The 17,415-nt window shown below is 47.6% G+C and overlaps 1 protein-coding gene across 1 annotated transcript in view; it reads right to left on the reverse strand.

Moving 5' to 3' along the window:
* Window positions 1-17,415, reverse strand: part of LOC118373458 (fibrillin-2) — a 299,186-nt gene that overhangs the window by 108,272 nt on the left and 173,499 nt on the right. The window contains exons 32-37 of the mRNA XM_052526019.1: window positions 16,446-16,568; window positions 7,266-7,388; window positions 4,807-4,932; window positions 3,419-3,541; window positions 1,788-1,910; window positions 57-215 (exon numbers count right to left, since the gene is read on the reverse strand). Of these exons, the coding sequence (XP_052381979.1) occupies window positions 57-215; window positions 1,788-1,910; window positions 3,419-3,541; window positions 4,807-4,932; window positions 7,266-7,388; window positions 16,446-16,568 (777 nt within the window). The remainder of the gene's footprint in view (window positions 1-56; window positions 216-1,787; window positions 1,911-3,418; window positions 3,542-4,806; window positions 4,933-7,265; window positions 7,389-16,445; window positions 16,569-17,415) is intronic.

A 17,415-nucleotide genomic window follows, 5' to 3' on the forward strand; every position in this document is an offset into this window, starting at 1 on the left:
ACACGCAACGATACAGGAAGTTAAATAAACAATCACATAGTCAAACAGAGTCTTACTGGTGTTGGGAGCAGAGCAGAGTTCACAGGGGTTTCCCCAGGCACGCCCCAGGGAGCAGCAGCAGGAGGAGCGGCTGACTCCCACTCCCACCTCCACACTGCAGGACCGCCTGTCACCCCTGGGTCCATGCTCCAGGAAACAGTTCCCCACACGTGTGTCTGGTACACAAGAGAGGAGGAGGAGGAGAACCAACAGGGTTGTGTTCATTAAGGCACGCAACTGAAAAAACGTTTTGAAACATTTTGGAACAGAAAATAAAAAGGGAGAGTTTAATGTTTTGTTTTTTTCTCTCCATTTGGTGCCTAATACATGACTCAGAGGAGTAATTACAGTTGACATATCGGTGAGACCACGGGGTTCATTAGGGCAGTGTTTCCCAGTCCTCCAGTAATCTCAACAGTACACATTATGTAGGGCAGTGTTTCCCAACTCCAGTCCTCCAGTAACCCCAACAGTACACATTGTGTAGGGCAGTGTTTCCCAACTCCAGTCCTCCAGTAACCCCAACAGTACACATTATGTAGGGCAGTGTTTCCCAGTCCTCCAGTAATCTCAACAGTACACATTATGTAGGGCAGTGTTTCCCAACTCCAGTCCTCCAGTAACCCCAACAGTACACATTGTGTAGGGCAGTGTTTCCCAACTCCAGTCCTCCAGTAACCCCAACAGTACACATTATGTAGGGCAGTGTTTCCTAGTCCTCCAGTAACCCCAACAGTACACATTATGTAGGGCAGTGTTTCCCAGTCCTCCAGTAACCCCAACAGTACACATTATGTAGGGCAGTGTTTCCCAGTCCTCCAGTAACCCCAACAGTACACATTATGTAGGGCAGTGTTTCCCAGTCCTCCAGTAACCCCAACAGTACACATTATGTAGGGCAGTGTTTCCCAGTCCTCCAGTAATCTCAACAGTACACATTATGTAGGGCAGTGTTTCCCAGTCCTCCAGTAATCTCAACAGTACACATTATCTAGGGCAGTGTTTCCCAGTCCTCCAGTAACCTCAACAGTACACATTATGTAGGGCAGTGTTTCCCAGTCCTCCAGTAATCTCAACAGTACACATTATGTAGGGCAGTGTTTCCCAGTCCTCCAGTAACCCCAACAGTACACATTATGTAGGGCAGTGTTTCCCAGTCCTCCAGTAATCCCAACAGTACACATTATGTAGGGCAGTGTTTCCCAACTCCAGTCCTCCAGTAACCCCAACAGTACACATTATGTAGGGCAGTGTTTCCCAACACCAGTCCTCCAGTAACCCCAACAGTACACATTATGTAGGGCAGTGTTTCCCAGTCCTCCAGTAACCCCAACAGTACACATTATGTAGGGCAGTGTTTCCCAGTCCTCCAGTAACCCCAACAGTACACATTATGTAGGGCAGTGTTTCCCAACTCCAGTCCTCCAGTAACCCCAACAGTACACATTATGTAGGGCAGTGTTTCCCAGTCCTCCAGTAACCCCAACAGTACACATTATGTAGGGCAGTGTTTCCCAACTCCAGTCCTCCAGTAACCACAACAGAACACATTTTCGTTGTAGCTTTGGACAAACACATCTGATTCTACTTGTCAACTAATCATCAAGCCCTCAATTAGTACAATTTATCTGGAGGAACAACAAAAATGTGTGCTGTCGGGGGTACTCAAGGACCAGAGTTGGGAAACACTGAGAATGTTTTTAAAACGTTTTGCCATGAAAAAATAAAATGAGCTCGTAATAACTTACCTACACATCCCACCCCTGTAGGGTTGAGTTCAAAGTCCAGAGGACAGTTACACTCGTAGGAGCCGTGGATGTTCACACACAGCCCGTTCACACAGTTGATGGGGTCCTGGCACTCGTCCACGTCTGGGGTACACACACACACACACACACACACACACACACACACACACACACACACACACACACACACACACACACACACACACACACACACACACACACACACACACACACACACACACACACACACACACACACACACACACACACACACACACACACACACAAATCTTTCACTTTTCAAAGACTTTTCAAACAATACATATAAATATGCTATAAATATAATATGAAATATGATATACTACGATCCCCAATGATCATAAATGATTTGTACAGCAGCTTCCATGAGACTTGTCACTTTGATACCACAAAAAAAGAAAAACCTCCCCATCAAAATGTTGGAAAACTATGTAAATATGAATCATGGTGGGTTGTGGTATTCAGAAACATCCCCAGAGATCCTACACGGTAAACCTCACCATTAAACACATTCTTCTACCAGGTTAAACCTTCAACCCCCATTCACTTCAGACTGCACTGACACCCCATAAAGGAGCGCATCCAGGTTAAAAGGTCATTTCATCTAATCTGGAGCAGAGCAGAGACTGCTTAGCCTGCTTCCAAAAATGGCACCCTACTCCCTATTTGGTGGAGCACGACATCGGGAATAGGATCCACCCCCACTGCTGGTTTAGGAGGATGACATCAGAGTTAGTCTGGGGTTAGTGGGACGATCAGACATGTGTCCTCAGTCACCTTACCTGGTCACACAGACGGGTAAACAGAGAGAGGGACAGAAGGCTATACGGGAAGATAGATGGAAGGATGGACAGACAGACAGGAAGGTAGACAGACAGAAATACAGACTGACTGACAGATTGACAGACTGACTGACAGATTGACAGACTGACTGACAGAATGACAGACTGACTGACAGACTGACAGACTGACTGACAGATTGAATGACTAAAACTGGGGTAACGTGGGTGAGATAGATTGGTAGACTGAAGGATAGACAGAGGGGCAGCCAGTCAACCAGCCAGCTAGCCAGAGGCAGCCAGCCAGAGCCAGCCAACCAGCCAGCCAGCCAAAGCCAGACAGCGAGCCAGTGCCTCCCAGCCAGAGCCGGGGCAGCAAGAGCGAGCCAGCCAGTCAGAGCCAGCCAACCAGCCTGAGCCAGCTAGCCAGCCAGTCAGAGCCAGCCAACCAGCCTGAGCCAGCTAGCCAGCCTGAGCCAGCTAGCCAGCCAGTCAGAGACAGCCAACCAGCCTGAGCCAGCCAGCCAGTCAGAGCCAGCCAACCAGCCTGAGCCAGCTAGCCAGCCAGTCAGAGACAGCCAGCCAGTCAGAGACAGCCAACCAGCGTGAGCCAGCTAGCCAGCCAGTCAGAGCCAGCCAACCAGCCTGAGCCAGCTCGCCAGCCAGTCAGAGCCAGCCAACCAGCCTGAGCCATCTAGCCAGCCAGTCAGAGCCAGCCAACCAGCCTGAGCCAGCTAGCCAGCCAGTCAGAGCCAGCCAACCAGCCTGAGCCAGCTAGCCAGACGGCCAGACGGACAGACGGTCATGTCATACCTGTACAGTTGCCTCCGGAGCGGTCCAGCTCATAGCCGTCGTTACAGATACAGCGGAACATGCCGGGAATGTTCTTACACGTGCCAAACACACAGATATTCTGGAAGGTACACTCGTCAATATCTGCAGAGAATCAGCAGGAGAGGGTTCGAGGGTTAGAATGTGTTGATGATCCCAGGGTCAGAGGGTCAGAATGTGTTGATGATCCCTGGGTCAGAGGGTCAGAGGGTCAGAATGTGTTGATGATCCCTGGGTCAGAGGGTCAGAATGTGTTGATGATCCCTGGGTCAGAGGGTCAGAGGGTTGGAGGGTCGGGGAGGAATGTGTTGCTTTGGTTAAAACGCAATCAACACATTTACCTTTTTACTTATCCATGGAAATGATCTTCATGTATATATGCAGTTATTCATATTTTGCACGTCCAAAGTACACGCAGTGTGTACACACACATTGGCCACTTTAATAAATAGATCACTAGTCACTTTCACAATGCCACTTTAATAATGTTCACATATATTGCATCCTTCATCTCATACTGTATTGTGTATACTGTATTTTATACCATCTATTGCCTCTTGCCTATGCTGCTCTGTCATAGCTCATCCATATATTTACATGTATATATTCTTATTCCATTCCTTTACTTAGATTTGTGTGTATTAGGAAGTTGTTGTTGGAATTGTTAAATATTACTTGTTAGATATTACTGCAATGTCGGGAACTGAAAGCACAAGCATTTCTCTACACTCGCAATAACACTCTGCTAACCATGTGTATGTGACCAATACAATTTGATTTGATTTTGAGGGTGTACAGTATGTCAATGTACTCGTGTTCCCAATGACGCCATTAGGGGAAATGTAGTATTGTACTTGGTATTGTTATGTATTTGCCACAAACCTTCTTGTACAGGTTTGAATGAATAGAAACCTATGTTGCATCAATAATGGCTCATCGTTGAGGTGGCATTGGGCATTAGGGTGATGCTCTACATGATACGTAGGGTTAAGTCGGCATCTTGACGCTGGTCTGGGATCAGTTTAACATTTTCCCCTCTTTTTTTAAATTTTTTAATTTTACCTTTATTTAACCAGGCAAGTCAGATTCTTATTTTCAATGACGGCCTAGGAACAGTGGGTTAACTGCCTGTTCAGGGCCAGAACGACAGAATTGTACCTTGTCAGCTCGGGGGTTTGAACTCGCAACCTTCCCGTTACTAGTCCAACGCTCTAACCACTAGGCTACGCTCCCCTCTAATGGTTAAGGTTATGATAGTGGGAGGGGAAGCTGATCCTAGAGCTGTACCTAGAGGAAACTTCACCCCGGAGCTGCTATACACTCTATGAATGGACTGTGAGATAGATAGGGGACAGGTGCCAGGGACTCACCTTGGCAGGTGCGTCTGTCCGGGGCAGGGGTGAAGCCCATCTCACACTCACAGCGGTAACCCCCCAGGGTGTTGAGACACTGGCCATTCTCACACAGATTCACGTTCTCTGCACACTCATCCTCGTCTGTCACCACATAGGGATCAAACAGGGTTAACATCATATCTTCAAGACAATTCAGTGATGGAGAAGGATATTGAATTGTTATACAGGCCAATGCCCATACATCCATGGTTGAGATGGGTCAGAGGGTTGGAATGTGTTGATGATCCCTGGGTCAGAGGGTTGGAATGTGATGATGATTCCTGGGTTCAAGGGTTAAGAGGTCAGCGGGTCAGAGGGTCAGAGAGTTAGAGAGTTAGAATGTGTTGATGATCCCTGGGTCAGAGGGTCAGAGGGTTAGAATGTGTTGATGATCCCTGGGTCAGAGGGTTAGAGGGTTAGAATGTGTTGATGATCCCTGGGTCAGAGGGTCAGACGGTTAGAATGTGTTAATGGGTTAGAGGGTTAGAATGTGTTGATGATCCCTGGGTCAGAGGGTTAGAATGTGTTGATGATCCCTGGGTCAGAGGGTTAGAATGTGTTGATGATCCCTGGGTCAGAGGGTTAGAGGGTTAGAATGTGTTGATGATCCCTGGGTCAGAGGGTTAGAGGGTTGGAGGGTTAGAATGTGTTGATGATCCCTGGGTTAGAGGGTTGGAGGGTTAGAATCTGTTGATGATCCCTGGGTCAGAGGGTCAGAGGGTCAGAGGGTTAGAATGTGTTGATGATCCCTGGGTCAGAGGGTCAGAGGGTTAGAGGGTTAGAATGTGTTGATGATCCCTAGGTCAGAGGGTTAGAGGGTTGGAGGGTTAGAATGTGTTGATGATCCCTGGGTCAGAGGGTTAGAGGGTTAGAATGTGTTGATGATCCCTGGGTCAGAGGGATAGAGGGTTAGAATGTGTTGATGATCCCTGGGTCAGAGGGTCAGAGAGTTAGAGAGTTAGAATGTGTTGATGATCCCTGGGTCAGAGGGTCAGAGGGTTAGAATGTGTTGATGATCCCTGGGTCAGAGGGTTAGAGGGTTAGAATGTGTTGATGATCCCTGGGTCAGAGGGTTAGAATGTGTTGATGATCCCTGGGTCAGAGGGTTAGAATGTGTTGATGATCCCTGGGTCAGAGGGTTAGAGGGTTAGAATGTGTTGATGATCCCTGGGTCAGAGGGTTAGAGGGTTGGAGGGTTAGAATGTGTTGATGATCCCTGGGTTAGAGGGTTGGAGGGTTAGAATCTGTTGATGATCCCTGGGTCAGAGGTTTAGAGGGTTAGAATGTGTTGATGATCCCTGGGTCAGAGGGTTAGAGGGTTGGAGGGTTAGAATGTGTTGATGATCCCTGGGTCAGAGGGTTAGAGGGTTAGAATGTGTTGATGATCCCTGGGTCAGAGGGTCAGAGGGTTAGAATGTGTTGATGATCCCTGGGTCAGAGGGTCAGAGGGTTAGAGGGTTAGAATGTGTTGATGATCCCTAGGTCAGAGGGTTAGAGGGTTGGAGGGTTAGAATGTGTTGATGATCCCTGGGTCAGAGGGTTAGAGGGTTAGAATGTGTTGATGATCCCTGGGTCAGAGGGTTAGAATGTGTTGATGATCCCTGGGTCAGAGGGTTAGAGGGTTAGAATGTATTGATGATCCCTGGGTCAGAGGGTTAGAGGGTTAGAATGTGTTGATGATACCTGGGTCAGAGGGTCAGAGGGTTGGAGGGTCGGGGAGGAATGTGTTGCTTTGGTTAAAAGCCTCTACTAAATGACTATACACAAACATCTATTTATTTACAAATAAAGCATTTAAGAGAATTCAATGTGAAAATATATGGACCTAGTATTGGTTATTACTCGAACACAGTACATAACAGTACCTAACACTGGTTATGACATGAACACCAACAGTAGCATGGACAATACGGACAAGCCAACTCTCTGCAGCTGTTTAACGGTTACCATGGTAATATACACTGAGTGTACGAAACATTAAGAACACCTGCTCTTTCCATGACATAGCGTGACCAGGTGAATCCAGGTGGAACCTATGGTCCCTTATTGCTGTCACTTGTTAAATCCACTTCAATCAGTGTAGATGAAGAGGAGACAAAATCTGTGCCTTTGAACGGGGCATGGTAGTAGATGTCAGGCACCCCGGTTTGTGTCAAGAACTGCAACGCTGCTGGGTTTTTCACGCTCAACAGTTTCCTGTGTGTATCAAGAATGATCCACCACCCAAAGGACATCCAGCCAACTGGACACAACTGTGGGAAGCATTGGAGTCAACATGGGTCAGCATCCCTGTGGAACGCTTTCGACACATTGTAGAGTCCATGCACCGATGAATTGAGGCTGTTCTGAGGGCAAAAGGGGGGATGCAAGTCAATATTAAGAAGGTGTTCTTAATGTTCAGTATACTCAGTGTAGACAGAGTGTGAGTTTGTTACCTGAACAGGTGAAGCCGTCTCCAGTGAAGCCCTCAGCGCAGGCGCAGCGGTAGGAGCCGGGTGTGTTCAGACACTTGGCGTTGGCACTGCAGTGGCTTGTCCCATTGGTGCACTCATCCATATCTACAATACACACACACACTCACCACTGGGCTAGGGCTCTACCCAAGATCAAATCGGTCCAATCAGAAAATGTCTAGCAAACAATTTCTGTATAGAAAGAGTATTCATTCTCATTTTGCTATATTTTCGATACATGAGTTGAATCCTAGCTAATACAAATTAATTTCCAGAATGGATTGTATCAGAGCCATGAGCAAGGCTCCAAACTGCCCCACGGCTGACTGATCCATAACTGACTGCAACATGGCTGACTGCAACATGGCTGACTGATCCATAACTGACTGCAACATGGCTGACTGCAACATGGCTGACTGCAACATGACTGACTGCAACATGACTGACTGCAGCATGACTGACTGCAACATGGCTGACTGCAACATGGCTGACTGCAACATGACTGACTGCAACATGGCTGACTGATCCATAACTGACTGCAACATGACTGACTGCAACATGACTGACTGCAACATGGCTGACTGCAACATGGCTGACTGCAACATGGCTGACTGATCCATAACTGACTGCAACATGGCTGACTGCAACATGACTGACTGCAACATGGCTGACTGCAACATGGCTGACTGATCCATAACTGACTGCAACATGACTGACTGCAACATGACTGACTGCAACATGGCTGACTGCAACATGACTGACTGCAACATGGCGGACTGATCCATAACTGACTGCAACATGGCTGACTGCAACATGACTGACTGCAACATGACTGACTGTAACATGACTGACTGATCCATAACTGACTGCAACATGACTGACTGCAACATGGCTGACTGCAACATGACTGACTGCAACATGGCTGACTGCAACATGACTGACTGCAACATGACTGACTGTAACATGACTGACTGATCCATAACTGACTGCAACATGGCTGACTGCAACATGACTGACTGATCCATAACTGACTGCAACATGGCTGACTGCAACATGACTGACTGCAACATGACTGACTGTAACATGACTGACTGATCCATAACTGACTGCAACATGACTGACTGCAACATGGCTGACTGCAACATGACTGACTGCAACATGACTGACTGATCCATAACTGACTGCAACATGGCTGACTGCAACATGACTGACTGCAACATGGCTGACTGCAACATGACTGACTGCAACATGACTGACTGCAACATGACTGACTGTAACATGGCTGACTGCAACATGACTGACTGATCCATAACTGACTGCAACATGACTGACTGCAACATGACTGACTGCAACATGGCTGACTGCAACATGGCTGACTGCAACATGACTGACTGATCCATAACTGACTGCAACATGACTGACTGCAACATGGCTGACTGCAACATGACTGACTGCAACATGACTGACTGTAACATGACTGACTGATCCATAACTGACTGCAACATGGCTGACTGCAACATGACTGACTGCAACATGACTGACTGATCCATAACTGACTGCAACATGACTGACTGCAACATGGCTGACTGCAACATGGCTGACTGCAACATGACTGACTGCAACATGACTGACTGATCCATAACTGACTGCAACATGGCTGACTGCAACATGACTGACTGATCCATAACTGACTGCAACATGGCTGACTGCAACATGACTGACTGCAACATGGCTGACTGCAACATGACTGACTGCAACATGACTGACTGCAACATGACTGACTGCAACATGACTGACTGCAACATGGCTGACTGCAACATGGCTGACTGCAACATGGCTGACTGATCCATAACTGACTGCAACATGGCTGACTGATCCATAACTGACTGCAACATGGCTGACTGCAACATGGCTGACTGCAACATGGCTGACTGCAACATGGCTGACTGCAACATGACTGACTGCAACATGACTGACTGATCCATAACTGACTGCAACATGGCTGACTGCAACATGGCTGACTGCAACATGGCTGACTGCAACATGGCTGACTGCAACATGACTGACTGTAACATGGCTGACTGCAACATGGCTGACTGCAACATGACTGACTGCAACATGACTGACTGCAACATGACTGACTGCAACATGGCTGACTGCAACATGACTGACTGCAACATGACTGACTGCAACATGGCTGACTGATCCATAACTGACTGCAACATGGCTGACTGCAACATGGCTGACTGCAACATGGCTGACTGATCCATAACTGACTGCAACATGGCTGACTGCAACATGACTGACTGCAACATGGCTGACTGCAACATGGCTGACTGCAACATGGCTGACTGCAACATGGCTGACTGCAACATGACTGACTGCAACATGGCTGACTGCAACATGGCTGACTGCAACATGGCTGACTGCAACATGACTGACTGCAACATGACTGACTGCAACATGGCTGACTGCAACATGGCTGACTGCAACATGGCTGACTGCAACATGACTGACTGTAACATGGCTGACTGCAACATGGCTGACTGCAACATGGCTGACTGCAACATGGCTGACTGCAACATGACTGACTGTAACATGGCTGACTGCAACATGGCTGACTGCAACATGGCTGACTGCAACATGGCTGACTGCAACATGACTGACTGTAACATGGCTGACTGCAACATGGCTGACTGCAACATGGCTGACTGCAACATGACTGACTGCAACATGACTGACTGATCCATAACTGACTGCAACATGGCTGACTGCAACATGGCTGACTGCAACATGACTGACTGCAACATGACTGACTGCAACATGGCTGACTGCAACATGACTGACTGCAACATGGCTGACTGCAACATGGCTGACTGCAACATGGCTGACTGCAACATGACTGACTGCAACATGGCTGACTGCAACATGGCTGACTGCAACATGGCTGACTGCAACATGACTGACTGTAACATGGCTGACTGCAACATGGCTGACTGCAACATGGCTGACTGCAACATGACTGACTGCAACATGACTGACTGATCCATAACTGACTGCAACATGGCTGACTGCAACATGGCTGACTGCAACATGACTGACTGCAACATGACTGACTGCAACATGGCTGACTGCAACATGGCTGACTGCAACATGACTGACTGCAACATGACTGACTGCAACATGACTGACTGCAACATGGCTGACTGCAACATGACTGACTGCAACATGGCTGACTGCAACATGGCTGACTGCAACATGGCTGACTGCAACATGACCGACTGCAACATGACTGACTGATCCATAACTGACTGCAACATGGCTGACTGCAACATGGCTGACTGCAACATGACTGACTGCAACATGACTGACTGCAACATGGCTGACTGATCCATAACTGACTGCAACATAGCTGACTGATCCATAGCTGACTGATCCATAGCTGACTGATCCATAGCTGACTGATCCACAGCTGACTGATCCATAGCTGACTGATCCATAGCTGACTGATCCACAGCTGACTGATCCACAGCTGACTGATCCATAGCTGACTGATCCATAGCTGACTGCACCACAGCTGACTGATCCATAGCTGACTGATCCATAGCTGACTGATCCATAGCTGACTGATCCATAGGTGACTGCACCACAGCTGACTGATCCACAGCTGACTGATCCATAGCTGACTGATCCATAGCTGACTGATCCATAGCTGACTGATCCATAGCTGACTGATCCATAGCTGACTGATCCACAGCTGACTGATCCATAGCTGACTGATCCATAGCTGACTGATCCACAACTGACTGATCCACAGCTGACTGATCCATAGCTGACTGATCCATAGCTGACTGCACCACAGCTGACTGATCCATAGCTGACTGATCCATAGCTGACTGATCCATAGCTGACTGCACCACAGCTGACTGATCCATAGCTGACTGATCCACAGCTGACTGATCCATAGCTGACTGATCCATAGCTGACTGATCCATAGCTGACTGCACCACAGCTGACTGATCCATAGCTGACTGATCCATATCTGACTGATCCATAGCTGACTGCACCACAGCTGACTGATCCATAGCTGACTGATCCATAGCTGACTGATCCATAGTTGACTGATCCACAGCTAACTGATACACAGCTGACTGATCCATAGCTGACTGATCCATAGCTGACTGCACCACAGCTGACTGATCCATAGCTGACTGATCCATAGCTGACTGATCCACAGCTAACTGATCCACAGCTGACTGATCCATAGCTGACTGATCCATAGCTGACTGATCCATAGCTGACTGCACCACAGCTGACTGATCCATAGCTGACTGATCCACAGCTGACTGATCCATAGCTGACTGATCCATAGCTGACTGATCCACAGCTGACTGATCCACAGCTGACTGATCCACAGCTGACTACACCACAGCTGACTGATCCATAGCTGACTGATACATAGCTGATTGATCCATAGCTGACTGCACCACAGCTGACCGATCCACAGCTGACTGATCCACAGCTGACTGATCCATAGCTGACTGATCCATAGCTGACTGATCCATAGCTGACTGATCCACAGCTGACTGATCCACAGCTGACTGTTCCATAGCTGACTGATCCACAGCTGACTGATCCATAGCTGACTGATCCATAGCTGACTGATCCACAGCTGACTGATCCACAGCTGACTGATCCACAGCTGACTGATCCACAGCTGACTGATCCATAGCTGACTGATCCATAGCTGACTGATCCACAGCTGACTGATCCATAGTTGACTGCACCACAGCTGACTGATCCATAGCTGACTGATCCATAGCTGACTGCACCACAGCTGACTGCACCACAGCTGACTGATCCATAGCTGACTGATCCATAGCTGACTACACCACAGCTGACTGCACCACAGCTGACTGATCCATAGCTGACTGATCCATAGCTGACTACACCACAGCTGACTGCACCACAGCTGACTGATCCATAGCTGACTGATCCATAGCTGACTGATCCATAGCTGACTGAACCACAGCTAACTGATACACAGCTGACTGATCCATAGCTGACTGATCCATAGCTGACTGATCCACAGCTAACTGATACACAGCTGACTGATCCATAGCTGACTGATACATAGCTGACTGATCCATAGCTGACTACACCACAGCTGACTGCACCACAGCTGACTGATCCATAGCTGACTGATCCATAGCTGACTACACCACAGCTGACTGCACCACAGCTGACTGATCCATAGCTGACTGATCCATAGCTGACTACACCACAGCTGACTGCACCACAGCTGACTGACCCATAGCTGACTGATCCATAGCTGACTGATCCATAGCTGACTGATCCACAGCTAACTGATACACAGCTGACTGATCCATAGCTGACTGATCCATAGCTGACTGATCCACAGCTAACTGATACACAGCTGACTGATCCATAGCTGACTGATACATAGCTGACTGATCCATAGCTGACTACACCACAGCTGACTGCACCACAGCTGACTGATCCATAGCTGACTGATCCATAGCTGACTACACCACAGCTGACTGCACCACAGCTGACTGATCCATAGCTGACTGATCCATAGCTGACTACACCACAGCTGACTGCACCACAGCTGAATGATCCATAGCTGACTGATCCATAGCTGACTGCACCACAGCTGACTGATCCATAGCTGACTACACCACAGCTGACTGATCCATAGCTGACTGATCCATAGCTGACTGATCCATAGCTGACTACACCACAGCTGACTGATCCATAGCTGACTGATCCATAGCTGACTACACCACAGCTGACTGCACCACAGCTGACTGATCCATAGCTGACTGATCCATAGCTGACTGATCCATAGCTGACTACACCACAGCTGACTGATCCATAGCTGACTGATCCATTGCTGACTGATCCATAGCTGACTGCACCACAGCTGACTGATCCATTGCTGACTGATCCATAGCTGACTGCACCACAGCTGACTGATCCATAACTGACTGATCCATAGCTGACTGATCCATAGCTGACTGATCCATAGCTGACTGATCCACAGCTGACTGATCCACAGCTGACTGATCCATAGCTGACTACACCACAGCTGACTGATCCATAGCTGACTGATCCATAGCTGACTGATCCATAGCTGACTGATCCATAGCTGACTGATCCACAGCTGACTGATCCACAGCTGACTGATCCACAGCTGACTGATCCACAGCTGACTGATCCATAGCTGACTGATCCATAGATGACTGATCCATAGCTGACTGATCCATAGCTGACTGCACCACAGCTGACTGATCCACAGCTGACTGATCCACAGCTGACTGATCCACAGCTGACTGATCCATAGCTGACTGATCCATAGCTGACTGATCCATAGCTGACTGATCCATAGCTGACTGCACCACAGCTGACTGATCCATAGCTGACTGATCCATAGCTGACGATCCACAGCTGACCGATCCACAGCTGACTGATCCACAGCTGACTGATCCACAGCTGACTGATCCATAGCTGACTGATCCACAGCTGACTGATCCATAGCTGACTGATCCATAGCTGACTGATCCACAGCTGACTGATCCACAGCTGACTGATCCATAGCTGACTGATCCACAGCTGACTGATCCATAGCTGACTGCACCACAGCTGACTGATCCATAGCTGACTGATCCATAGCTGACTGCACCACAGCTGACTGCACCACAGCTGACTGATCCATAGCTGACTGATCCATAGCTGACTACACCACAGCTGACTGATCCATAGCTGACTACACCACAGCTGACTGCACCACAGCTGACTGATCCATAGCTGACTGATCCATAGCTGACTGATCCACAGCTAACTGATACACAGCTGACTGATCCATAGCTGACTGATCCATAGCTGACTGATCCACAGCTAACTGATACACAGCTGACTGATCCATAGCTGACTGATACATAGCTGACTGATCCATAGCTGACTACACCACAGCTGACTGCACCACAGCTGACTGATCCATAGCTGACTGATCCATAGCTGACTACACCACAGCTGACTGCACCACAGCTGACTGATCCATAGCTGACTGATCCATAGCTGACTACACCACAGCTGACTGCACCACAGCTGACTGATCCATAGCTGACTGATCCATAGCTGACTGATCCATAGCTGACTGATCCATAGCTGACTACACCACAGCTGACTGCACCACAGCTGAATGATCCATAGCTGACTGATCCATAGCTGACTGATCCATAGCTGACTACACCACAGCTGACTGATCCATAGCTGACTGATCCATAGCTGACTGATCCATAGCTGACTGATCCATAGCTGACTACACCACAGCTGACTGATCCATAGCTGACTGATCCATAGCTGACTACACCACAGCTGACTGCACCACAGCTGAATGATCCATAGCTGACTGATCCATAGCTGACTGATCCATAGCTGACTACACCACAGCTGACTGATCCATAGCTGACTGATCCATAGCTGACTGATCCATAGCTGACTGATCCATAGCTGACTACACCACAGGTGACTGATCCATAGCTGAGTGATCCATAGCTGACTGATCCATAGCTGACTGATACACAGCTGACTGATCCATAGCTGACTGATACACAGCTGACTGATCCATAGCTGACTGATCCATAGCTGACTGATCCACAGCTGACTGATGCACAGCTGACTGATCCACAGCTGACTGATCCACAGCTGACTGATCCATAGCTGACTGATCCATAGCTGACTGATCCATAGCTGACTGATCCACAGCTGACTGATCCACAGCTGACTGATCTACAGCTGACTGATCCATAGCTGACTGATCCATAGCTGACTGATCCATAGCTGACTGCACCACAGCTGACTGATCCATAGCTGACTGATCCATAGCTGACTGATCCACAGCTGACTGATCCACAGCTGACTGATCCACAGCTGACTGATCCATAGCTGACTGATCCACAGCTGACTGATCCATAGTTGACTACACCACAGCTGACTGATCCATAGCTGACTGATCCATAGCTGACTGCACCACAGCTGACTGATCCACAGCTGACTGATCCATAGTTGACTACACCACAGCTGACTGATCCATAGCTGACTGATCCATAGCTGACTGCACCACAGCTGACTGATCCATAGCTGACTGATCCATAGCTGACTGCACCACAGCTGACTGATCCATAGCTGACTGATCCATAGCTGACTGATCCACAGCTGACTGATCCATAGCTGACTGCACCACAGCTGACTGATCCACAGCTGACTGATCCATAGCTGACTGATCCACAGCTGACTGATCCATAGCTGACTGATCCACAGCTGACTGATCCATAGCTGACTGATCCATAGCTGACTGATCCACAGCTGACTGCACCACAGCTGACTGATCCATAGCTGACTGATCCATAGCTGTATGTGTGTATCGGGGAGTGGGGTAAAAGCAAAAAGTAATTTCCATGCAATGAATATGATCAAGTCTTCTGCTTATGAACGGGGATTGAATTCTTGCACTCAACATGATTGTTGTGTTGATGGTTGTGTTCATCTGACCTTTGAACCCTATTTTAACCTCTTTTCTTCCTGGATTCACAGTTCAAAAGGAATGCTGACTGCATGAATTAGCCAATCATTGTCTCACGTCAGACGGCGTCACTCCTACGACACGCTCGTCCCTCAACCGATATGTTTTAAAGGACGTGGAGCTGATCTCTAAAAATCTAGATTTTGCCCATCCGCCTAACACTAGCTCCTAATTCTGAAAAAAAATCACTCCGCTCTCGGTAGCTATGACACACTAGTTGCTATGGCAAACCATGCCAGATCAGCTGAGCAAACCTGCCCCAGCTAGCAGCCTAGTGCAAGATGTTTGAAGGGCCATACAGTAACTAGTTTGCCAGAAACCGACTGAATCCCTGTCAAGGCTCTGATGAAGATCAAAGATCTGAACACACATGTGCAACCATTAATGTATTTTGTGTTTTGCAGAGAAGTTGATTTGATCGATCATTATTTATTTTTCCCAAGATACAGTTCCTTTCTTTGTCTAGTATCTTAGCCAGTGGAAAGTGTATAAATTCAGTGTATGGATTGAAGTGTATGGACTGAGCAGATGGAGGTTGGAGGCTGGGGGCCTACCTATACAGTTGACTCCGTTGCCCACCCAGCCGACACGACAGGAACAGTGGAAGTCCCCGGGGGTGTTGATACAGTTGGCGTTGACGTCACAGTTGTGAGCCCCGATCTCACACTCATCCATGTCTACACAGAAGGAGTGACATTCAGTAATTCCAATACAGGACATCTCACAGAAGCCAGACATATTTGCTTTAATAAATTGCAATAAATCCATAATTTATTGTTGATTTACAGTACCAGTCAAAAGTTTAGACACACCTACTCATTCAAGGGTTTTTCTTTATTTGTACTATTTTCTACATTGTACAATAATAGTTGAAGACATCAAAACTATGAAATAACACATATGGAATCATGTAGTAACCAAAAAAGTGTTAAACAAATCAAAATAGATGTGAGATTCTTCAAAGTAGCCACCCTTTGCCTTGATGACAGCTTTGCACACTCTTGGCATCCATTTAAATACTTTACTGAATACAAGACTATTTAATTTAATGAGTTCCAACACTCTACATCTTTATTTTGGTACTCATATGTACCAAATACCCTGAAGGTTATTCAACAAGCTATAGCTAATGGCTAAAGTTAATTGTGTAAAAACCTTCTATAAACAAACATAACTAGCTACCTTTCTTTGCCTGTTCATTAACTAGATACAGAGACTAGCTGCTTGACTTTCAACGTTAGCTAAAGTTAGCTAGCTAACTAATCAAAATGTCTGTTTGCATTAATTGATTGACCTCAGCTTGAATACCACCATATAGCTAGCTATCAGCAGTAGCCTAGGTTTGTTCTCAGCCACTTCTTATGACTGTCAGCCTGTTGCAGGCAGCAACAGCTGTGTTGTTGCTCGACCCGGTTAGATAGAACTCTGTGAGATTCGTCTGAAATGATGTTAGCAAAAAGGTAGCACATCGTTGGTTCTTAATAGACAAAAATGTGCACGCAAGGGCAATAAATTCTACATTTA

The sequence above is a fragment of the Oncorhynchus keta genome, chromosome 9 (genome assembly GCF_023373465.1).
Source record: "Oncorhynchus keta strain PuntledgeMale-10-30-2019 chromosome 9, Oket_V2, whole genome shotgun sequence".
In the NCBI taxonomy this organism is placed as follows: Eukaryota; Metazoa; Chordata; class Actinopteri; order Salmoniformes; family Salmonidae; genus Oncorhynchus; species Oncorhynchus keta.